Source organism: Coffea eugenioides, chromosome 3, assembly GCF_003713205.1.
Source record: "Coffea eugenioides isolate CCC68of chromosome 3, Ceug_1.0, whole genome shotgun sequence".
Lineage (NCBI taxonomy): Eukaryota > Viridiplantae > Streptophyta > Magnoliopsida > Gentianales > Rubiaceae > Coffea > Coffea eugenioides.
In genome coordinates this window covers 4,535,766-4,560,211 of record NC_040037.1, presented here as the reverse complement: position 1 = coordinate 4,560,211, position 24,446 = coordinate 4,535,766, and the positions used below count along the sequence as shown (strand labels likewise).

General features: G+C 36.3%; 2 protein-coding genes and 1 long non-coding RNA gene across 5 annotated transcripts; 2 read left to right on the top strand and 1 right to left on the bottom strand.

The window, feature by feature from the left end:
• The first annotated feature begins 5,573 nt into the window (after nt 1–5,573).
• On the top strand, nt 5,574–9,221 carry LOC113764451. The gene is made up of 6 exons (XM_027308359.1): nt 5,574–6,086; nt 6,868–7,033; nt 7,810–7,986; nt 8,098–8,181; nt 8,334–8,415; nt 8,499–9,221. Exons 1-6 carry the CDS (start codon nt 5,680–5,682, stop codon nt 8,942–8,944), a joined length of 1,362 nt encoding a protein of 453 aa, XP_027164160.1. The 5' UTR covers nt 5,574–5,679; the 3' UTR covers nt 8,945–9,221.
• Nucleotides 9,222–9,506: 285 nt separating this feature from the next.
• On the bottom strand, nt 9,507–10,253 carry LOC113764452. Its single transcript, XR_003467618.1, has 2 exons — nt 10,124–10,253; nt 9,507–9,841 (listed from the first exon to the last, which is right to left on the bottom strand). It is a non-coding gene; the product is annotated as an uncharacterized LOC113764452 (long non-coding RNA).
• A 5,144-nt stretch (nt 10,254–15,397) lies between these two features.
• LOC113764842 lies at nt 15,398–22,617 on the top strand. 3 transcript variants are annotated; one of them, XM_027308859.1, is made up of 8 exons: nt 15,398–15,792; nt 15,932–16,031; nt 17,388–17,861; nt 18,031–18,189; nt 18,405–20,682; nt 21,160–21,275; nt 21,437–21,537; nt 21,876–22,617. In XM_027308859.1, the coding sequence occupies exons 3-8, from the start codon at nt 17,420–17,422 to the stop codon at nt 21,981–21,983; spliced, it is 3,204 nt and encodes a 1,067-aa protein (XP_027164660.1). In that variant the 5' UTR covers nt 15,398–15,792; nt 15,932–16,031; nt 17,388–17,419; the 3' UTR covers nt 21,984–22,617. The 3 variants fall into 3 exon arrangements, with proteins under 3 accessions (XP_027164660.1, XP_027164659.1, XP_027164661.1); XM_027308858.1 differs by lacking the exon at nt 15,398–15,792 and having other exon boundaries at nt 15,803–16,031; XM_027308860.1 differs by lacking the exon at nt 15,398–15,792 and having other exon boundaries at nt 16,022–16,083.
• The last annotated feature ends 1,829 nt before the right edge of the window (nt 22,618–24,446 follow it).

The following is a 24,446-nucleotide window of genomic DNA, read 5'->3' as shown; positions in this document are numbered from 1 at the left end:
CTAAAGAGAAAATAAACTAACCAATAATATTGGAAAAGCTAACAAAGTTAGGTTTCATCTTTTCAGGGTTTGAATCTTTATCCATCTGGACTTAGGACTTTGCTTGCAGACGGTAACAAAGAATATGAGTCAAGCAAGATCCCTTTAATTCACTTTATCTTTGCATGAGATTAGAGCAGTGAAAGAAATCCTAACGGATTTCCAATCAATCAAAGGTGTCTTTGAATTTTTACCTTAAGACAGCCATCATAGCAATCCCTCTAGCCTTGTCCCCAATCTAATCCTTTTACTACAACGTGGGACATAAGTACATGAAAATCCTACATTACCATGTGGGTTTGTTCTAGACATTTCTAGCCATTGGCCCCTCCCTTCCTGCTACCGTGTGGTTCAGATTCTAAGCCCTGGGGTCACATCAACTTGTTACATAACATTAATTCTTGCGTGTTTTTCAGTTCTTGACCTGGAACTTGGTAACACCTGGCGTTGCTTCGATGTTGCACGAAGACTGGAATAGATTGCCATGTGAATCTAATCATGATCAAAATATTGATATGTGAAAGATGCCAAGTTTGATTGACCTGAATTTGTAGTCACATCTAGGACTTCAGATTAATGTTTAATATTTGCTCGAGGCATGTCTTGATTGATACATAGTTGCTGGGGGAAAAAAGAACAAAAAAATAACACTGAAGAAATCTGAATACAAACCTATTAATCCTACCTTCTTGAGTGTTTTTCTTTTTTGTTTTTTCAAGAGGAGACTCGAAGCCTTATAAGTGAGAAAGGGATGAGATTTCATGATCATCTAACTAAGTGGGATAAGTTAGATCACGGAGACGAAATTACAGTAATTTGACCCTGCATAGATAAATTGCATTAGAAAATAATAATGCATCATCCCTTTTCTATGAACTTATGAAGTATATATCCTTATTTCGGGGTAATTAGATTGCTGAAAGATGAGAATAGTTGAATTAGGTAGTAGGTACAGGAAATGAAGTGTCAATTTGAAGGCAATTCTAGTAGTTCTAATATGAAGTAATCACAGAAAGATCACTAAAGTACTTTTCCATTCAACCGTGGAATCCAAAATGATAGAATTCTGTAATCATTGAAACCCCCATTCAGTTGTTATGATTGCAGCTCAGATGACTGTGTTACAATCTCCATAGGAAAAGGGGCAACATGACCATCTTGATTGGAATTCTGATCATTGCAATGACGCAAAAATATGAAGTTGCCAAAACCAATGTGAATGATGGCGTTAGTCGACAAAACTTTACTTTTTATGCCTTTCTTGTTGATTGTATTGGCAATTATTTACCCGTACAAAAAAAAGTAGAAATTGCTTCACCGTTTTATACACACAGATACAAAGACAAACCTCTATATTCTTGTGTATGGCAACTAAGAAAACATTGACTAGTGTGTGTACGTATGAGTGCCAAATGATTTTGTAGATACACTAGAAGCCTTCCCTTTAGCTCAAGACTTTTGTGCTGGTGTGAAGAATTGAATATTGATTTGAAAGGTTTCCTTAGGATATTCTTGAAGTTGATTTGAAGTTTCTCAACGAACCAAATTATTGATTGAAAATTGTCCGCAACATCAACATAATCACCAAAAAAAAGCTGTCTTATGTGTGCCTAAAAATTCCACTCTTTGTGTGTGAGTGTGTGTGTGTGTTTTGCATGAGTCAAAGTTACGTAATAGAGGTGCTTGTTCAAGAAAAGAGAAGTAGAAATAGACTAGTGGACTATGTACAAGAAAGAAAAAAAGGGGCAAAGCCGTATTATATGCTCCAATAAAAGCAATCACATTATGGAAAGATGGATTGTTCAAAGTTCAAACACATTGATTATGTACTTTTCCGTGACTTGACTAAACTCAAAACTCTAAAAAGCATTCAACACCAAAAATTTTGAAAAGATAAGGAAAGCCCATTTGAAGGCTTGAAAGACAAATTCCTTCACAACAAAATCTAAAAGCTGTTACGATAGCCAAAAAGCTTGATGTGTTACAACACCTCTTGTTCTTTTTTTTTTTTCTCTTTTTCTTTTTTTCTTTCCAATAACATATTTGCCTGCATCAGCATGATGTAGAAAATCAATTTCTCGACGAACAATTCTGATCAAATGCAAGTTTTTCTCAAAAATTAATTTAATCTGAGAAGCTAACTGAGCTCTCTCTAATCTGCAATTTGCCTATACACCACAAATCTAAGAAAAAAAAATTATAATGATGGTCATTAATTTCCATTAGGGTTTTGACTCATTTTGCCAAATTATAAAATATAACAGATTCTAGTTTTATGAAGGCCATTAAACTTAGAAGGTGTTTGTAGAAAAAAAAAAACTACTTACAAATATGTTCCAATTGTAATATACCCTGTGGTGGAACATAAAAGATGGTATGTTATTGATGGCAAACTTGACATTGTCCAAGCTGGTGGGACTGTACTAACTGACAGCCAGATTGGTGACGGTCATAACCCCAATGTGGCCTTGGATAATTTTATTTAAAGAGAAAGGTTCTGTACATAGATAAGATAGGTCGTTAGCGTCGGCAACCTTCTTTCTGTACATTTTTAAAAAATTGCAGAATAGCCTACAAAATTTTAGATTTTCTAGTGTTGCTCCTCTCTTGTTCTCCCCCTGAAATTTGACAATATTCCTTGTAACTCTGCAACTGCTCCTCGAAAGCGTTAAAATCTTTACAATTGCTCTTATCATTTCTACAAGGAAACCTTGAAACAAAATATATGACGTAAATCTACTTTGTTTTTCTAATGTATTTTATTACGTAACATTGAACTTTTTTAGACATCTAATAATATGAATTACAAATGAAACGAACATTCCTTTGACAGTACAGTCATGTGTGCATAATTAGTCTAATTTATATACTACTAGATCTTTACATCTTATAGTCTTGTGCATATTTTACAATTTTCTAAAATGATGAAGTTAATCACGAGCAGTAAATAACTTTTTCTAAAATTTTTTTTTGCAATATTAAGTAAATTAATTGGTATATTTATAACAAATACTCCCTCCGTCCCACTTTGATAGTACTAGTTTCTTTTTCACACAGTTTAAGAAAAAATAGTTAATTTTGTTAGAACAATCAATTTAGGTAGCTATTTTCCTAAAATACCCTCACATTAATTAGAGTACAACTTTATGGGAATTTGAATTGATAGTAAAAAAGAATCAACTCTCATTAAATGGGGTAAGTTTATAGTAACAACAACTTACATTGAATAAGGGTATTTTAGGAAAATTAAAATACAACTACATTCTTCAATTGGAAAGTGGACTATAATTTGAGACGGATGAAAAAGGAAGTTAGGACTATCAAAGTGGGACGGAGGGAGTATTTAATTATATTAAAATTTTCAAACCAATACATTTTAAATTTATTTTAATATTATTATTGTTGCACTCTTCGAACAAAGGTCCTGACTCCGTCGCAGCAATCTGACAACCATGCGTAACTCTCGCGCACAGCTCCATTTGCTAAGTCGTGTAGTGATATCACAAATCACACACGTTGTTCTAAAAAAAAAAAAGTAAAAAACAATTTTTAAGGCAGCCTTCACCTTTGACTGGGCCTCATGAAGTATTAGGTGAGCAGGGATTGGGAAGTTTCTTAAGTTAAAGAACCAATCGTGGCATAAATGCTGCAGGCTTTAAACATTCCATATGAACCACAAAAAAAGACAAGAAAAAGAATTTCACATCTCAACTTCAACGAGCTCGTGCAATTAGATGATTTTTTTTTCAAATATATAAATCATTCAATTAAAATCAGCTGCACCCAAAACTATTAAACTTATTTTTGATAAAATCATGGGGGGCAAAAAAAAAAATAGAATTTCTGATACGTTGACAAATATCATATATAATCAATCAGGAGATGAACGGTGATGGAAATGGGGTAGGAACGGTTGTCACTGACAACCGTTCCTGAAGGTTCACGGCCACGATGTGACCTCAAAAATTTGTGCGGCTTAGATTACAGCATGTAACTCGATTTTTACGTCATGTGTGGGGCCCATAAAAAAGTGTTGTAAAATTACATCGTGTGCAAAGTAAGTTACATCGTGTGCAATGAAAATTACGTGCTGTGAAAAATGAATACAATCCGTTTGTGCCCCTTGTCCAACGGTGATAGACCAACCAATAATGCCAGAACTCAAACTCTGAACCATGCAGATACATTTGATCCAGAGAATATCTAAGGCCTTGAAACCGTCTCTGTTGCAAGCAAAAATTTTTATGGGCTATCCGAGCAATACCCTCCCAACACCCGGCCCACAAACAGCCAAAAAAAAAAAAAAAAAAGATTCTTGGCACGCGCACCTGACCGCGGTCGAGGGCAATTTCTACTATATATTAGGATTAGGATTCTCGTGCTCGGAACAGTTAAAAGATTTGGAGGCAGATTAATTTTTGAGCTGATTACTCCAAGGGATTGATCTCACTCAACCAGGTTCCTAAATTGAAATGGACAGAAGTTTTGCAATTCCAATCACTGCAAATAGAGTCACAGGAAAAAAAAAAAACAAAGATAAAGATGTCAAAAACAAATTTTTAGGTGTTAACATTTTTTAAAAAGTAAAGTTAAATATGAAAAGTATATACAAATACAGAAGGATTTGTATATAGGAGTTTATTAACCTAAAAAAACACTAACTTTCCATTAGTGTGTGCATTGACTTTATCTTTTTCTTACCATGTGATGGGGTTTGGTCTACCTGAACTCGGTCCAGTCCACTCAATCGGAGAAAATAGAGGTAAGTTTTGCGTTTAACTAAGTTTGATACAATTTGGACCTAGATTTAGATTTGAAATAAATGTGAGTCATGTCTAGGTCTTATAAGGGATGCTCGATTAAAGTCAAGTCCAAATAATTACCTAATTCAAGTATTTATAATGTATATATAACAATATATGAAACTATGCATATTATAACTAAAAAAATTCATAGTTTACAAATAATTATATAATAACATACGAATATTAAATATATAATTATATATTAAATTGTGAACATGGGCCGAACTTGTTTTAAGCCCTAAGCTCTAATAATGAACCTTGCATTAGTGAGTCATATTCAAAAATTGAAATTTTTTTCTTTTTGTGAATCGAATTTAAACTTACCAAAGTTCGATCCACAGGATTTTAAAGTTACGTCCCGTTTAAATTGTTATTGTTAGAAATTTTGGTATAAAAATATATTATAATAATTTGATATATTTCAAATAAAATGATGATTAGAATATGTGCTCACAAAAAATATAAAATTTTTTCTCCAAAAAATGATATAATTCAACAAAGGCTGCCTTGGGATAAATTCCCCCTCCTATTATACTTCAGATTAATTTTGAATGAGAGAGCTCTCCTCTCTGTCAAACCAACCCCAGGTTCCTTCACGCGCCCACCATAAAACCTTATCCACAGTAAAATCCAGATCAACGCTTATCTTCCGTCCACGTCATAAAACTCACCCAGTTGTCTGGACCCCACGCAACTAATTCATTTCCGATATCTTTCACCTCCGCCTTCTTCCTCCTCCTTTCTGCGCCACCGTCCAGCCATGGCTTAAATAATTCTCCCTCGCCTCAGCGTCATCCGTTTCCGAAGAAAAATTTTCCAAAAAAATTAGGAAAAAATGGACGTTTTCAACCAAACAATGAGGGATATGTTCAGGTCACAGACGGTATTGGAAACGTTCGTCGACGTTTTACTCTGCCTCGTTCCGATTTGGCTCGCGGTAATGATCGGACTCTTTATCGGCTGGTCGTGGAGGCCTAGGTGGACCGGACTGCTATTTCTCGGACTCCGGTCTAAGTTCCGGTTCGCTTGGACCGTTCCTGCGGGTTTTGGCGCTCGCCAGCTTTGGTTCGCCTTCACCGCCTTCTCCGTGTTCTCGCTTACTCGTAAACTCTTGTCTAAGCTCCATGGCAGGATTAGGAAGGACTTCTCTTTGGCTTCGGCTCAGGTAGAGCAGCCGGCTGTGGATTCTCCATCGCTTTCGGCTCAGACTGTTGAGGCTAGATCTAGCAGTGATGATATCAGGTAGATTTAAAAGCAATCACTTTATTTTTTAGAATTTTGCGCATTTGACGGTAATAATTATCGTGGTAATGCATGTTGCGATTTTATTGAAATTTTGAAATTTTTTAGCTTTTTTTCTTGATTAGGTTTATGTGTGTGCCGAATTGTGCTCTTTAAATTTGTTGTTGATTCTCTCTGTTGAACAGCATTGGAGTTGATTGATTATGTTTCTGTTCTAATTATCTGCTTAATTAGTTAATAGGTTTACTTGTGTGATCAAAGGTGAAGGTTTAGTGGCATTTCAGGTCTTGAGAGGAAGAAGAAATCTTTGTTCACTAAGTTCTGTATGTGCCTATTTGTGTTTGCTTTCTTTTCATCTTCAGATAGCACTTAGTGTTGAATGGAATTAAAGAAAGATTTAGGTAATTTTATGTGCAAGTTCAGTCCTCCTTAAACATCACTTGGAAAGTTCTGGTGACATTGTTATAGATCTGTCTATCATAAATCTGAGAATCATTAGTTATCCTGTAGTGACCGCTCTACTGGTCGTGTTTATCCTGTAATGACTGCTCTATCTGTTGTAGAAGACAGTCAAAATTTCAAGTTACATTCTCTTATGTTTGGATGCACAATCTCTCAGGCATACTGGCTTATCTTTACCAAATAAGGAATTGGGATCCAGTAACTACACATATCTACTATTTTTGGCTTCCTTCAACTTTTACCCTATCGTTAGTGCGTGTGCAATCTCTGACCTTGCTTAAAGAACTTTTCCATAATATTGTCTTGGTGTCTTTTGAAGGCCAACCACTGGAACACTTGAGACAGACAAGAATGTTGTCACGGAGAATGATTTGGCACACTTGCTACATCTTCTTGATGGAAAAGATGGAGAGATGGCTTGGCAGAGTATGATGGAGCGCTCCACTCCAAACTTAGCATACCGAGCTTGGCGCTACGAGGCTGAGGTAAAATTGGATCTCAATCTAGATATATTACGTGTGTATTCCCAACTTAAACTCTTCCTCCTTAATTTTGTCCTTAGAAGTAATATTTGTTTAGTTCGTTAACACACTGGAACAGTCTGCATGAGCACCATTTGACGTCAAATTTTTCTTGTTGACTATCATCAACATTGAGCATGTTGACTACTGTCACTGGCTTTTTTAAGCATATATCGTTGATTAATCAACGTGGTTCAAATAGATTGGACTTGTAAACTTTGTTTCCCATTGCCATTTTGCCGCTAATCTTTTGGGAAGTTTGCGGAACTCTTCAACTTTCTCTGTGATTTTGTAGATGTGACTTGGGATAGAACTAGAATGTTTTACAGTGATGAGCCAAAAAAAGGGGGAAAATGTTCCAGAAATTGGGCTGCATCTATTAGCTCAGCAAAATGGTATTCATCTGGAACAACCATGCAATAAGCTGATTCCATTGTTCTCCTTCAACCCAAAGAGAGCACCTTGCTAGTCTATGTACTGCTGATATTTGTCAACTAGCAAGAAAAACCATGGATAAAAATAGCTTTTAGACCATTAGATGTTGATTGCCTTGCATGGTCAATGTGTCCATACATTAGTGTTAGCATGTAACAAGTCACTTGCATCCTGAACTTTTGATGGTGTCCTACAGAAACAATGTGTTTATGTTTCTTGTGCAATTTAAAGAAAGAGTTCATACTTTTCTCCAATACATTCTTATACTGTCAAAACATTACCTGATAGCGAATCTTGTCTCTTAGACTGGCCCTGTAGTGTTTAGAAGCAAAACTGTCTTTGAAGATGCAACTCCTGATTTAGTCAGAGATTTCTTCTGGGATGATGAGTTCCGTCTTAAATGGGATCCCATGATTTTGTCTGTCGAAATCTTGGAGGAGTGCCCCCTTAATGGGACCATGATAGTACGCTGGACTAAAAAGGTTTGTTGATGATAAGCCCCATATCAGTTTTGCTGCAATAATTATCATAAGTTCTCATCTGGTCAAATAGTTTCTAAACTGATGGGATTCTTCTGTGGTTCTGGTATGCAGTTTCCCTTTTTTTGCAGTGACAGAGAATATATTATTGGAAGAAGGATATGGGAAGCTGGGGGAACATACTATTGTGTAACCAAGGTATGAATTTGCATATTATTGGGGAATTCTTATTTGCAACTTCATGCTGTTTGACGACACTATGAACTGCTGACTTATTTTTCTCATAAATTTAGCTCCATGTTGCAAATATTGGTACTTCTTCATGACACTTCTGTTCGCTGCATCACCAGGGAGTACCGCATCCGGCTGTGCCTAGAAGAGACAGACCTAGGCGTGTTGATTTATACTTTTCCAGCTGGATTATTAAGCCTGGTAAGTACTGCCGGGTAACTCATACATCAGTGAGATTCATTGACCGCGTCTACTAATTTTTTATCTTCATGATATGGGTGTAGTGCAATCACTTAAAGGGGATGGCCAGTTGTCTGCATGTGAGGTGATGCTAGTCCACTATGAAGATATGGGGATCCCCAGGGACGTGGCTAAACTTGGTGTACGTCATGGGATGTGGGGAACTGTTAAGAAATTGCATGCTGGCTTAAGAGCATACCAGATCGCGAGGAGGTCAGAAGAATCACCATCCAGGTGTGCTCTGATGGCAAGGATCACCACAAGAATTTCTTCTGATGAGGGCGCTTACGCCTTATTAGAGCCAAATCGCAAGGAAGAAGAAAAAGCTAACAGAAGGGACATCCAGTGCCACAAGAATGACGGTGGAATTGATTGGAGATGGGTAGCTATCGGTGGAGCTGCAGTGGCTGTTGGACTTCACACAGGCTTTATTGGAAAGGTTCTGTTAGTTGCAGCAGGGCAAAGAGCTGGCAAGAGGAGAGGAAATTAGTTGCAGCAGGCCAAAGAGCTGGCAGGAGGAGAGGAGAGGAAATTAGTTGTATTCCCGGAAACCGTAGGACCTTTTCCTTGATACTCAAACGTTGTCTGGTTGCAGCTGCCTACTTTTTCGTTTTTTGGGAAGAGTTATTTGCAGCTGTTTTGTTCTTGAAAGATGTTACTGTGAATCTTGACATACGTATATCTCATCGTTGAAATGCGTGTATAGTGGCGAACAATATGTTCTATAGAAAAGTTTAGCCCTCTTCGTCGGATTAGGGGCCGGTGCCTGTTGCGATCGCACCATACAATAATTTCTTGATTTATCATATAAGAGTCTCCCCAAAAAAAAAAAACCGGAGCCGTCCTATGCAAATTTGAATCTCCTGGGCCAGATCTGACTGTCAATTGTAGTCTGCGGTTCAAGGCATTAAACCCGGATCTTTCTTCGTCGTAATTTTCTAGGAAAAAAGATCTGCAGCAAGGGAACCAGATGGGCTAGCAGATCTGCAAATGATGAGGTTACAAAACACACAATTTGTTACCTTGTCGGTTAACATATGGTTCAAATAGTAGATCAGAAGAAAGAAGATTGACTGAATTTATATCAAAATGTTTCTGAATTGAGTACTCGACTCTCAAAATGCATTCGATTATTGCTTACAAAATTTCTAAATATAATCACCACTAACAGAGATAGGAAGGGACTATGAAAAAGTACATCCTGTCATACAAGCAGAGAATTCCTTCAATTGAAGCCATGGGGAGAAGGCAGGATGTGACCAGATAACAGAACACCGCCGGAGTCCAAATTTATCAGTACATATAGAATAAAGGCCACAAATCAATGGACCATCTATGCCGTCAAAATCATCCTCCTTCCTTCAAACCTGCAAGTCCGACAACTCACCTGGACACACATTAATCAGAAAAAATTTAAAAAAAAAAACTGAAACAGCTTTACCTTTTTCACAATCACTGGATTTGCCGCGTTGGACAATTAAAAAAAAAATAAAGTGAGAAAGAGGAAAAGATTGTGGATTTTGCACAAGCCACCCAACACCACCGGCGAGTAGCTAACAGAATCTTTATACTAGCATATATGATGGGTTGGATGGCTTGTGCAAAACCAAAATCTCACCTCTCCAGAGCTCCCATCTAAACCAAAACTATATTGGAAGAGAAAGGCTACCTATAGTCCTTTGCCCCCCGGCACGGAGGGGGGCAGGGGGTGTGACGGTGATTATATGCTACTAAAACCCTATATAGGGTTTACTTCTACTATATATAACTCCGACTGAATTGCAGTAGCCGAAGCAGAAGCGTCTCGACCGAAAAATCCAGAGTCTAGAAGATTCTGGTGCCTCTTGCCTGCCTGGCTTTTTATCCCCTTTTTTGGGTTGCCTTGGGCTATCGATATCTGAAATTAATGGGAGTGGGCACACTGCATGCAGAACGTAGGAATATTTTACATTGGGCCGAAAAAGTGAAGACCGAAGATTAGTCCAACTAAACTTTTCAAACCACATATGAAAGATGCTGCTCTCATCCGTCATGGGATCTGGTTCGACCCTTGTTACGGTTGGAGGCGAGTCTCCCTTGGACAGAAAAAATAGAATCATGACGCTGTTAAACAGATTTTGAACATAAACATTAAAAGATCGTGTTGTGGAACAGATGCAATGGGTATGAATCTGACCCATCGATGTTTTGTACTTGTGCACCAAAATGCCAAAGAGCCAAGTGATGTAGATTTATTAGCCTTAGTACACTAATTTAGGCACGGTTTGTTTTGAGGGATTGGGACCGAAAGAAAAGGAAATCGAAGGATAAAATTTTTTATTGTTTGATTGATTTTTGAGGAGGGAGAGGAAAGGATTGGAAGGAAAAAGGGAGTGATAAGTATTAGTTATTTTTTTATCAGTATATTTTCTTGTCCAAAAGTGGGTGGAAATCGAGAGAAGGGACACCAAAATTAATAAAAAAAATTTTGAAATTTTCTTTAAAAAAAATACCGATAATATGTTTATAAATTTAACTTTTAAACTATAAACAAAAACGTAACTAACGCATAATGATTTTCTTTACTCTCTTTCCGTAAGATGGATGGACTCTAATTTCCTTTACTCTCCTTTCTTTTCTTTTTCACTAGAGCTCTTTTCTTTTCTTCCCTTCTCTTTCCTTCAAAGCCAAAGTGAAACGGTGCCTACCAGAGAAAAGAATCTATGGACTCAATAGTCTTCCAAAACAAAAAAGCCTAGTCATATAACCTCTACTCTCAACCACTGGGCCAATGGCTCAGTGGTCACCACCTAGTTGGTGGGGTGGGAGGCAAGGTTTCAAACCTAATCAAACCTTGCCTCCCACCAAAATGCCACATTTAAGTGGCTTGTTTTCAAAAAAATTCAGGTTGGTGTGCTGTGCACCCGTCTGATCCGATGGTGGTTTAGTCCTCTCCGAATTATTTTTGGGCCTCCTTAGGTCCGCCCCCTTCCCCCTTAATGTAAGATAGATTAGGTTTGGTACTCGTCTCTATCTCGAGCCTCTAGTCAGTTGCATCTCTTCTTTCATGCCAACTTTTGTTACTAATTCAAGGAAAATCCCAAGCCAACACAGCTAATGTTGTAAAAGATCAGGTGGTCTGATTTCCCACGAGTCTTCCGGTAATTAGGTCATAAATCATCTTTTGTCCATTAGACGGGGAACAACCACCTCTTGGACGACGGATCAGCATAAAGCTCAAGGGTAATTATCAACATTGATTAAGCTGCGATCACAAGAAGCATCCAGAACTGGACATGACATTTGATGGAATGTTTTATCAAGGCCTTTATGATGAAACACCTAAAGCAGCAAAGCTCGTCAAGCCCTTTATGATGAAAAAGAACCCTAGTTTGCGGACGCTTCTACAACATCAAATTCGTGGTTCATTTCTCCTGAGTTGTCTCCATAGATAGATAGATACAATGCAACCCCCAACCAATAATTTTAGTGAAAGATTGGACCAGGACATTAAACTCTTAGGATAATGGGAAAATGTTGGTCCCCTCTCAGAATGTGTGTACATATATATATATATGTGTGTTTTGACAGCATCTGCATTTTCAAGGATGAGCTTAAGAAAAAAGGATTCAGGCAAAAAAAAAAAAAGACATGAAATTTTATCTGACATTAAGGCTTGCATTAGAAGAGAATTTCAATCTGTGTTCAAACCCTCAATTTCGACCAAAATTAGTGATTTTTCTACGTATAATTGTCTTGCCATTCTTTTGAGATTAGCGTAGAAAAAGACAAGACAAGTTTTCCAAATTCTTGTGTTGCTCTTCGTCTTTCTTGTGAAGTTGCTAAATTGCCCATCAAAGCTTTGCAATGTGCCGTTTGCATATGTTCATGAATTATGTAATGACCAAATAATTTCGTATGTATCAAACAAATTAACAAATAAAATAGTTGCACGAGATTCTCCTTCCAGAATATGAACAATTACGTCTGGTCTTGTATTGAATTCTCACAATCATTGAAAGAAAAAAAAAAAAAAGAATCATCAGAATCACCAACATAAAGTAAAAAAGGAAATTTAAATTGATAGCTTCCTTTTGATAAATAACTCTCTATTCTACTCAATTTCTTGAGTCTTTTTTTTATATAAAATATCATAATTTCTTTAAAATATGCACTAATGGCAGAAATTACATCATCAAAATCTGCACTAATACTAGAAATTACATCATTAAAATTTGCACCAATAGCAGAAATTACTCAATTTCTTGAATCCAATCACACCTATTTGTAGTTTACCTCAAGCGCGATTAGCAATGAGCCTCCAATCAGCTGACAATTATCCCCAACGGGAAGTTGTGAGCAAAATAATATTAATAACACATCACAATTGGAAAATGAAATTAATTTTTTTGGCCTGATTTATTTACGATAGAGTAAGGATTCTTTTCTTTTGTTTTCTTTGAATCCTCCTTATATATCATTCCTATACTCTTCCCATCCCCAACTATCAAGGATTTGAACCATGAGCCTTGAACTTGACGCTCCTCCCCTCACAAACTGTAATTTAGATGCTAAAATGTAATTCAATAGAGTAAGGATTCTTTTATACTTGTTAAAATGTGATTGAGATGTTAATTTTCAAACAAAAAATTAAATTTAATTATGAAAAATGTACAAATGCAAGATAAGATAGTAATCATTAATACGTGCATTCATATGCTAGATCGAATATTACTCCTATCGTTTCTGGAAAAAAAAAAATATGCTAGGTTGAATATGATTAAGGTGCCTTAAACGAACGAACGATCTGGATATTTGATAGAAAAAAAATAACTAGAAAATACTCAAGTTACCGCTGAAATTCCGAAAACGAAGAGCTAAAACTGCTTTGCTAGATATATGCCCAAGATCGCGGTTTTTCTTATTTGCCCGGTCAAACAGCTAATAAATTTCCGAATCCCAAAATCAGTGGAGTGTCGGTAAGCAATTACCAGTAGTGTTAAAACTTAAGCCTACACATGCCTTTATTTACTGTACGGCTTCTTGCTCTACTAGAAGCACCATAATTCTTTTACATCTTACATTCTCTCGAAGTCTTAACCTGTTTTCGATTTCGAGTCATTATTTCTCCTAAGGGCTTCTAGTAAAATCTTTTTTTTATCATGATAATTTCGAGTGAGAATATTCTGTTTTTGTCCTCATTTTATTTTTTGATCGAATTTACTTCAAATTTGGTTACTAGATCTAGAATTTTATGGATTTTTGGATCTATCTCAATATATTTTACCACCATTATTGGAGTTTAAAACTGTTGATTAGCAAATCTCGTAATTGGGATATACATAGAAGAGAGTCACGGCGATTTATTTTTATTACTGTATCTGTATCTATTGTTAAATTAGAAATCTATTATTTCAAATACATATTTAACCTATGTAAATCAAATCGTGTTATTCAAGTGCATGTTTAACCTAATGTCCTAACGTGCCATTAGGACATGATTAATTAAAGCAGAGATGTTAATCCTGTCAACGATTTACAAGAGTCCGTTAATGAAATTTACTTTTTATCAAAAAAAAATCTAAATAAAACATGTCACTCTTTAAAAAAAAAATACTAATATAGTCTTTTTTCGATCATGATAAATTTTTTTTTTTTGTCAATCGCAAACTCCAACCATAATAATCATAATCAAGATGTTCATATTTTGTTACCTTCATCAATAACTTTTTGCTTCTCCTGAAAATTTCTAGTGAGAATATTCTGTTTTTGTCCTCATTTTATTTTTTGATCCGAATTTACTTCAAATTTGGTTACTAGATCTAGAATTTTATGGATTTTTGGATCTATCTCAATAGATCTTACAACCATTATTGGAGTTAGAAACAGTTGATTAGCAAATCTCATAATTGGGATACACATAGAAGAGAGTCACAATTATTTATCTTTATTATTGTATCTGTATATGTTATTAAATTAGAAATCTATTATTTCAAATGCATTAACTTATGTAAATCAAATCGTTTTATTCAAGTGCATGTTTAATCTATGTAAATTATCAAAAAAATCTATCTGAATAAAATGTCTGTTATTTCGAGTGTATGTTTACCGTGCCATTAGGACATGATTAATTAAAGCAGAGATGTTAATCCTGTCAACGATTTACAAGAGTCCGTTAATGAAATTTACTTTTTATCAAAAAAATCTAAATAAAACATGTCAACATGTCACTCTTAAAAAAAATACTAATATAGTCTTTTTTCGATCATGATAAATTTTTTTTTTTTTGTCAATCGCAAACTCCAACCATAATAATCATAATCAAGATGGTCATATTTTGTTACCTTCATGAGTTCCTCTTTGTGGGTATTTTTTTTTTTTTTTTTTGCTTTTTTTTACCGCTACAACAAATTAACATAAAACAAATTCAGAATTCCTCATCTTAAAAGTTCACCTTTGACTTCTCCATATCTTGTATGATTAGCATTCGACCGGTATGAAATGCGGCTTCATAAAATGTCGAAAACATTTTGTTACACTGACAACACATGTACTATATAGTTTGAATGCATAAAATTTAAATTAAATTATCATATATAAAAAGTTATAAAAATTCTGTACTAAACTACTTGTGATTTAAACGATAAAAAAAATTAACGCATAACTCATCTTCTTAATTTAATTTTAGAGATTGTTTACATAGGTGGACTCAAAAAAGGGTGCGGAATAACTTAGTCCACAAATGAGTGCGGCGGATTAATTTTGTCCACAAGTAGAAGTTTGACTCAGTGAACCTTCTCTCGACCCTAAATAAAGGAGGGTGAGAGAAGACTACATTCAATGCAAGTACCATCATTACTGTTTACTACTGTAGTACTTGCTGTCGTCTTGAGAGATGTCTCGGGGTGACCGATTGCTACTAATAAAACAGGTCAATAATCATTGTGTAGTACTTGACTTTCTTCTTGAGATATGGCTGGGGGTGATTACTACTACTAAAACGGGTCAATAATCATCGTACAAAAATGGCATCAGAGTTTACTTACGTGATTCTTTCACACAACATTTCCTACTTGAAATGGCAGCATGAGAGCTCCTAATATGTTCTGCTGCTACAATTTCCCAGATGTAGATTAGTTGTGAATCACAAGGGGAAAGCAGGTTCAAATGCTGCTCAACGAAAGAAAGAAAGAATCCCATGTTAACTTACACAGTGGCAAGTGGCATGCAATGGTCCACGTGGCATCTGATGAACCACTGGTTTGATCAAGTTGGGAGCAGCAGAATTCAGACCTTCTCTTGTTTTGTTTTCTAGTGTTCCAAGTTCCAACTAGGATTATCAGGACGCCAGGCAGCTGGGTGAGATTCACTCCCTACATTGTAATCAGCAACAGAATCTTTATCTGTTTCTGTATTTTGTTTGAGTTTCTGAAAAACGTCATCACCTGTGCAAGCTTTTTTGACTTTAAGCTTTTATTGTACACATAAAATCTTCAAGTACTCCATTGTTTGAGGCTTTGAGCAGCTAATCAAGTCCTTGTTTTCCTGGAGGGTGTAATACTGGAAACGACTTTTTACATGAATTTCAGGATTGAAAGGTTCGTGGGCTTTGCTTGTTTTCTTGTTTGGATTAGTGATTATCCCTACCTTGTAAGTGCTACAGAAAAATGCTGCTTTTGTTGTCTTCTTCTCTTTGATTGTTATCTGACTATTGAGAGCTATGAAAATGATCTCGAGCTTGGGGTATATGTTGCAAGTATGGTTTTGTTCTAGATAGAGAATTCTATGCAACTCATCTTGGGTGTTACCTGTATTGGATAATCAAAATTTTACTAGTTCTTTCCTCACTACTGAACAGACTGCACCCGTGATGGAATTATTTCAACTTGCGGTTGTGGCTGCTTTTTGTTAAGAATCATCCTGTTTGGATCAATTTGGTAAAAATATATTGCTTTCTTGAATAGGGACTAAAATCCAGATAATAGCATTGTTTACTTGACAATTTGGTTGTTTGAAAAAATTGTAAGCTGTATTCAATTTAGTCGAACACTAAGCGATGCTATGGCTATGGCTATCTGTCAAATTATAAGCTATATTCAATGTGGGATGATTTGAAATGTAGAATTGACTTCCAAACTATTGTTATCAGACTGCCTATTTAGGTTTACTTCAGAAGGGGAAGCAAATCTAATAAGCGAGCTTATCAGCATGGCTCTACAGCCAAAAAAACTGTAGCCATGACTATCATCTTGCTGAATGATTGAAGTCTGGAATATAGATGTTCACAAGTTAAGTTGGTTTTTGAACTTGATTTTTCAAGCAGAATGAAATTCTGGAACAATTTGTCACGGATTTTAAATTGAGGGTTTCACAAGAATCAGTTAGGACTCATGTTCCAGTGACCCTGGATTTTGTAGTTTCTGATAAATCATCCAGTGCGTGGAGGCACCAAGGATTACCTAAGCAAACCTGAGTACATTTTGCAAGTTTTGGTTATATAGTTTTAAGTACAACTAGCTTTAGATCTCTATGTCGTAATTTATATCCACATCCTGACCCTATATTTTCTGAATATACAACTGAATGAGAATCTTGTCACTGATGTCTGGGGTTAGCCACATCGATCCTCTTCCAATAAGTCTAGTTTAGTGTCATTCTATGTTACGTATGTTATCATGAACTCCCTCCATATGGCCTGAATTAGTTATATGTAACTTTTGGAGGAGTGTACCAGTTAGATTCATCCAATGTCTTCGCCGCAAGACATGTAAGAGGTACTTCAGAAGTATAATTAAGTTGTACTAGAATTTACCTCACAATATTTGTTAACCTGGGTTGTAAACAGATTCTGTAATGCTGTTGAAACTTGCTGACAGATAGAAGTTGATTGTACAAATGTTATTTTCTTTGATCCCAACTGTCACGTCTGACTTGATCAATTTGTCAAATTTCAGATTTAACTGACCACCATAGTTTCTTGAGTGTGATGAGTGCTGACAATGGCGACAGGGATTTGGGGCTTTCTCTTGGATGTTCCAGTAACTGCATCAGGACAAAGTTGAAGGAAAATTCTGGTGCAGGTGTAAATGCAGCATCAATAATCGACATGACATATACAGCATCTAATTCCCTGTCTGAATTAATTTGGTCCCCGCACAGCGGTTTGAGTCTCAAATGTGCTGAGCGCAGCTTAGCAGATAAGAAGCCTTTTCTTTTGTGGAATGTGGGACCAAGCAATACGATTCCTTCACTATCTCAAGGTATCAGCTGCAATGGAACTGATGATGAGACAAAGATGGAGGAAAATTTCATTATTTCAGAGGCAGCATTTCATGTGGACAGTGAGATTGTGCAGAGAGCTAGTTTGAGTCAATCTCCTGGAAGCACTGCCAGGCCAATAATTGGTTCAAGCCATGTACAAAATATGGGTATGTTATTTTCTTTGTCGTATATCAGTTGCTACGTGACAAATGAAGTTTCTGAATTTCTGCAGCTCTTCTGAATCCTTCTTTGCTTCAATTTTCTTTTCTTCCTTTTTGCTTTTCATTATCCATATAGAGGTTGTTTCTAAGGAACTGACTAAGAGTCAATTGACAGAAAGCAGAGACGAAATGGATGAAGAGAAGATTGAGAAAGGAATTTTAGTTAAAGAAAGAGGTGAAAATGCTGGCTATCTTGATGAGAATGATAAAGAATCATGTGATCCATGCAATGAGCGAATTGATATTATGGCTGAAAGAAGTCAAGAGAATACAGGTATACATATCGAAATGTTCTGAGTAATTCATGAATTTAAGGAAATAATGTAATGCTAATTGCTTGAATTATTTTTTATATCTTAACTCATACAAATATAATTAAAGAAATGCACTCCTTAATAGTTTTCTTTATTTGTTTCCTCTCACTTTTGGTACCTTTTGTTGTTGGGAATAGTTCTGAAGTTCAGCTAATGCCAAATCATTTTTTGCAAGGTCCTATTGGTTCCAATATTAACATGGCAAGAACCGAAGCCTTATCTGGGGATCTTAATTTGGGAATTTCGAATGATTTTAATCCTATTGTTAGCAAGGCTGTTAATGGTGGGCAGTTCCTTGAAGAAGTGACTACATCTGCTGAAGTTCACAGGGAAACAGTATCTGAAGCACAGATTACCCCACCGCAGATATCAACGTACTTTGATGAACCTAACAAGGAAGTGAAGGGGGCTTTTGAAGAAGAGCGGAAAAACAAGAGCAAGATACACGGGTCTATGGTGCCTATTTTGCAGAAGCTAGAACACACAGCTGAAAACGATCTGCAGCATCCAATGACAAAAGATGCATATCAGCAGAATGAAGAGAGACTTCTCAGGGGCTGCTCTCTTCCACTTGAAACTTCTCCAGGTGATGGAAGCAGGCAACCATGTCCACTGAAAGGCAAAGAGAAAGCTTTATCTGATAGCAATATCGGCGGAAGATTCTCAAATAATCTAGATGACAGCCAAGAGAGTGTGGAAAGCTGTACCAGCACTGGATTACTGGGCAAGAGAAGATGGAAGTTTGATCAACAGTTAATTTGTGAGAGCAAAAGAGTCAAGCAGCAGACAGATGGATGTCCAGAATCAACATCTTTAATCAAACATGATAGCTCTTTCATGAACTGGATATCAAACATGGTGAATGGGTTCTCTAAATCTAATCATGAAGAAGTTCCATCTCTTGGTCTCACCCATGCACATTTCAGTCGTGAACAGACAGATATTCTTCATGAAACTATGATATGTAGAGAACATCAAGAATCTGTAAGCAAAAATATGGGTTTCCAGACTATATTTAGGTCCCTGTACCGTTCTGGTGAGAAGCTAATAGAAACTCAAGTATCAAGAGATGATTCTTCAGTAGAAAGATTGCAGAATCTTGTGCAGGTTGACAAAATTAATGTTCAACGTTCTTCGATCAACTCCTCTGTACAGAATGGGGTGTCTTTGGGTCACATTTTTATAGCAGATGAAAAGATCCTCCCTTCCTCAACTGAATGTGTAGTCAGTCAGTCTGATCAAGCTTGGAATTTATCTGCAATTCCCATTAAAAATGAATTCAGCACTGACTCTGCAGACGATAAAGCTCCAAGTAACCAAGAATTTTGTAGAGGTAACACGGGGATAAGTTCATCCAATTCTCTAGGTCATCACAAGATGACTGCTGCTGAGAATGCGAACACCCGAGTTGCATCTGATGGTAGAGAAACATGTGACTTGTCTAACAAAAACAATCTTTTAGGTAGCTTGTGGATCACCCGGTTTTCAACCAAAACAAGTGGCATTCCGTCGAACTTAAATCACTCCAAAAGAGATAACTGTCTGGTCATTGATGGTCTAGGTGACTGTGAAAGGCCCAATACTCAAAATCAGACAAGTCTGAGTTTTCCCATCGAGGAAAAGCATTCAGATACCATGGTAAACGAGAATTCAGGTGATTTGGTTAAGAATTTGGAGACATTTGCTGCCAGTGCTGAGTTTTCTCTTGGCTTTATGGAGATACATGAGCGTAAGCATTCAAATTCTGTGCTTAAACTTCAATCTACTTTACCTTCCCAAGGACCCAAGAGTTCAGAAGCAATGGCCTCTACATTTGCTAGGAGAGTGGATGCCCTCAAACACATCATACCTTCAGAGGCTAAAAAAGATGCAAATTTCACTGCACCAACTTGTTTTTACTGTGGTAAAAGTGGCCATAATTTACAAGACTGCTCAGAGGTAATGGAATCCGAGCTTGAGGATCTTCTCAAAAATATGAGCAGTTGTAATTGGCTTGAAGATTCACCATATTTGTGCATTAGATGTTTTCAGATTGATCATTGGGCGATTACCTGTCCAGTAGTGACTTCAAATAGGCAACATCAATTGGAGAATAAGATGTCCTTTGTTAAGTGTCAGAATGTTAGTAAACCAATTTTGTTTTCAGGCAATCAAAGAAAGGCGTGCTTTCTTGACAAGGGAGGCCATCTTAAAGTTGGTCTATGCAGTGGAGAAGAACCTTCTATGAACACTGGCCTCAGAAACCTGGTGTCCAATCCAGAGGAGTTTTCTGGCAATAATTTGAGTTCAGATGAAACTCTGAAACAGATAACTTCAAATTCTGGGAAGAAGAAACTGATAGAGCATCAGAATCTGCCTTTATCTAATTTGGTTAGCGAGCAGATTGAAGAAGTACCAAAAGTTATTTTTGATGCCGTGAGGCGGCTTCAGTTATCTCGTGCAGATATACTCAAGTAAGCAAAGCATGTAAAACCTGCCTGTTAATAAATTTGTCAAATATTACTCTGTTGGCTACAACTTGCCATGGATTTTTGTTCTTGCCATGTGCATAAGTTTACGGCACGCATTCTTCCCATGCCAAGTCAACTTGGACAGGGCATAAAGTTTACACTACATCATGCAATGTCCCATGCCATCTCAAGATCATGACTTGGGATGATTTAAGCTGATGATGTATGTTATGTCCTCAAGGCCCTTTCAGCACTACAGCCTGGCACATAAAATTAAACATGCAAACAGATGTAGAGGAAAAAAAAATATTTTCAATAACCTAAACAAAGAGATACTTGGAGCTCCCCTAAGGTACTGGGCCAACCCTGGTTTATGCACATCTTTTTAATTGGCCCCTCAGTTACCGTCGGAAAATACATTGTTGTTCTTTATGTTACCTGGCGAATGCATTCCTCTTACCAACATTCATTTGGCTTCAGATGGATGAGCTCTGATGTCTCACTGTCACATTTGGAAGGTCTTTTCCTGCGCTTGCGACTTGGTAAATGGGAAGCAGGATTAGGTGGAACTGGCTACTACGTTGCTTGTATTACAGGTATGCCATATGTGAAACTGCATTTTGGGAAATCTGTTTCAGGATGCTACTTTTGGAAACCATTTATTGCTTATAAGCACTGATGGTACTTATTTATCTTATGTACTTTACTACTTTCCCTTTCTTGTCTTTGGCATGTGTATTAACGGTGGAGCAAGCAGGGGAACCAGCGAAAGATTCTAAAACTTCCATTTCTGTGAGTGTTGGAGGTATTAAATGCTCGGTTGGGAGTCAGTATGTGTCCAATCATGACTTCTTAGAGGTAAATTCCCTCTATATTTGTGTTCAAAAGCATCTAAGCCACCATTACAGTTATGACTTTCATTTAGTATGCTAACTGATTATACATGGTTTAAATAAAATTAAGGTGTTTCTCAACTTTTCTTCTGTAATTATCCCAGATAATGCAGTAAAATGTGAGCTAAATGTTATTTCGGCTGTGGTGGTGTAAATATGTAACGCTTTTGTATTTGGTATCTGATGCTTTGTACTATTTGGGTTTTCATTTCCATTTGATTTTTCTGTTTAGTTGTTAATGGTAGATTTCTTGAATCTATCTCTGTGTTGAGACCAAGTGTTTTCTACGTGCTCGCGTAACAGGATGAACTAAAGGTCTGGTGGTCCAGAACTTTGAGGAATGGTGGGAAGATTCCATCAACGGAGGATTTGGAAACGAAATTGAGACAGAGAATCAAATTAGGCTTCTAAAATGTACACTTAAGACCAGTAGCATAGCATCACCAAGCTACAGTGGGTTTCTTGCGCAAGTTTTCTGATTTGGTTAATTAAGGCAAGTTTTTCGGTATTCGCAGTTGGTTTTGACTTCTGTTTTAACTTGAGCTGAGAAAGTGCGAATTCGGAATAAAAGCACCCTTGGGGTAAGCTGAGAATAGCAGAACAAGCATGTAGTTATTGTACATAGAAAACTAGTTTGGATCCTGTTTGAAAACTAGAATCAGTAGTGGGAAATTTTAACCAATTGCTTGGCTTCCAAGGTCGCCTAGTCTTAAAAATGGTTTTCAGACTGACAAAATATTGGCTCACATTAATGCCTCATTTCTTGTGTAATTATGTGAAAGGTTGGACTAACACACATCCAGATCAAAATAGCTGATATTAGAACAAAGCCACCAGAATGTTGTTCTGGTCTGGGCAAAGGGTGTATCATTTAACTACTAAGGCATAGGAAAATATTCACTATCAATTGCCTGAGCAAAAGAATCTCTATCTGGAACTATGTGTGTGGATGACAACTGGAAAATAACAGCAGCCATATCTCCACCTTTGTAGATGTGTTGGTCCATTGCTTTTAACAAGAATAAAACAACTTGACTTCAAATGATGTTACAGGACTTGATGATGTCTTCCTTTTTATCAAAGGAAAGTATTGAAGTATGACGCTTGTTTTCTGGAGCTTTTATAGAAAAATGTACCGTAGCAATATGATGTATATGAAGTAAAAGAGTGATTAGAAAATATGTTTACGGAAACCTAAAAATTTTTTGAAGAAAAATGGCAATCCAACCTGTAGAGTCCATTCTTTGTGGACTTCACCTACACCGAATTAATCTACTAAATCTAACTTGGTTTTTGAAGATATGAAAAGCTGCAAATAATGCATTTGTTGTGGCCCTTATGTTCGGGTGGCGTCAAATTTGGCCCAGAATCTACTTTGCTGTTTTGAATGCACTAGGCAAAGGATAAGACTCTGAAGTGTGATTTTCCTTGTCAAATTCACTTATAGTGCTGGAATCTTGTCCTGTCAATTTGGGTCCCGGACAGAAACCATGAGGATTCTCCTACATCAAAATAATTGTAGTGGGAAATAGTGTTAGAAGGATTAGTACTTGAAGCAAAATTCTTGTATGCTGCTCGCGGTTGAGGATTCGTCGCTGCCACCTGGGATCCATGCATTAAGAGGACTAGCATTATAAAGCCTCTTTCATTGGCCCATTACAGCAATTCACAAGATAGAACTATGTTCTTCCTCCGTCCAGTAGCCCCTTTTCAGAGCATAATTTGTCAGGCTCAAATAATTTTTGTTTTGTCAAAAAATGTAAATCACTTGCCTCAAGTGAAAAGCTGATAGATATCCTTTTACTTGCGGGAATTATAATTACTAGTGATCGATGCATACTCAAAGTGTGTGCATGTGTTAAAAAAAATTCCGTTAAACTAATGAATGTAGATTCATTATTTGACAACAAAATATAGTAGTAAATTAAAAAAGTTAATAAAAAAATCATAAAAAACAAGCAATTGTTATGTTTAAGTGATAAACGTGTATTCGGTGGTTGTGTGATGTTAGTGGTTGAGTTGAAATGAGAAATTATTTGAAAGATAAGAAAGAAATTATAAAAAGTGACAACAGATTGTTTACACCAAACCACGTGCTCTCGCTTTATTATGGTAGAGATATTGATGTAAATAGTAATCAATATTCGATAACAATATGGGGCCTATTGGATTTTATGTATGTAAGAAACTGTAAAATTTCTTTGGTAGATTTTCACTCATTCGGAATATAGGCCTTGTTGGACTTTATCATGTGTGTAAGAAAAGGGAAAATTTTTCTTCATTGCTACTTAAATAAATCTATGCATCTTAATAGTACAAAGAACAATTTCGATGACCAGTTCTCTTAGACAAACATAAGAAAAGAATCTAATTTTGAAACAGCTTTTGGTGTGTTGAGAAGCTCCATACGGATTTTGAAGTTCTTTAAAATTTTATATCCACTATAACAAAAATAATGCAATTTGCTTTTGTCAAACAGGAACCATTAATAGTAATACCATAGGGATGGATTTTCATTTATTTTTCTTTTCAAAATAAAAAAATAAAAAAAGAGAACTAGTCATATAGCATTATCACATTGACATGCCAAACTTCTAATCACATTTTTCTTTTCTTTTAATTAGAAAGAATTGCGATATTTAGCAATATTTATGAGGGTTCTTGTTCATGTCCTAAATTGCTTAAACAACTTGTCAGACTGAAATTGTGCATAAACATATGGATAAAATTATAAACATGAAAATTTGTTCAATGTTGGTTATGGTCAAAAAGGAAAGGTTCTCTTTGTACCAAATATGGAAAGACTAGAGGATATATATAGTTTCTCACGTGCTTGGATATGGCAAACTCCAATTTCCATTACTTTGTCACATT

Excerpts from the sequence above, each read along its gene's own strand:
- LOC113764451 (XM_027308359.1), top strand. The coding sequence starts at position 5,680 with ATGGACGTTTTCAACCAAACAATGAGGGATATGTTCAGGTCACAGACG. Across the intron at positions 7,034-7,809 it reads CTTGGCGCTACGAGGCTGAG|ACTGGCCCTGTAGTGTTTAG; the intron begins GTAAAATTGGAT and ends CTTGTCTCTTAG. Across the intron at positions 7,987-8,097 it reads TAGTACGCTGGACTAAAAAG|TTTCCCTTTTTTTGCAGTGA; the intron begins GTTTGTTGATGA and ends TCTGGTATGCAG.
- LOC113764842 (XM_027308859.1), top strand. The coding sequence starts at position 17,420 with ATGAGTGCTGACAATGGCGACAGGGATTTGGGGCTTTCTCTTGGATGT. Across the intron at positions 20,683-21,159 it reads TCTCGTGCAGATATACTCAA|ATGGATGAGCTCTGATGTCT; the intron begins GTAAGCAAAGCA and ends ATTTGGCTTCAG. Across the intron at positions 21,276-21,436 it reads CTACGTTGCTTGTATTACAG|GGGAACCAGCGAAAGATTCT; the intron begins GTATGCCATATG and ends TGGAGCAAGCAG.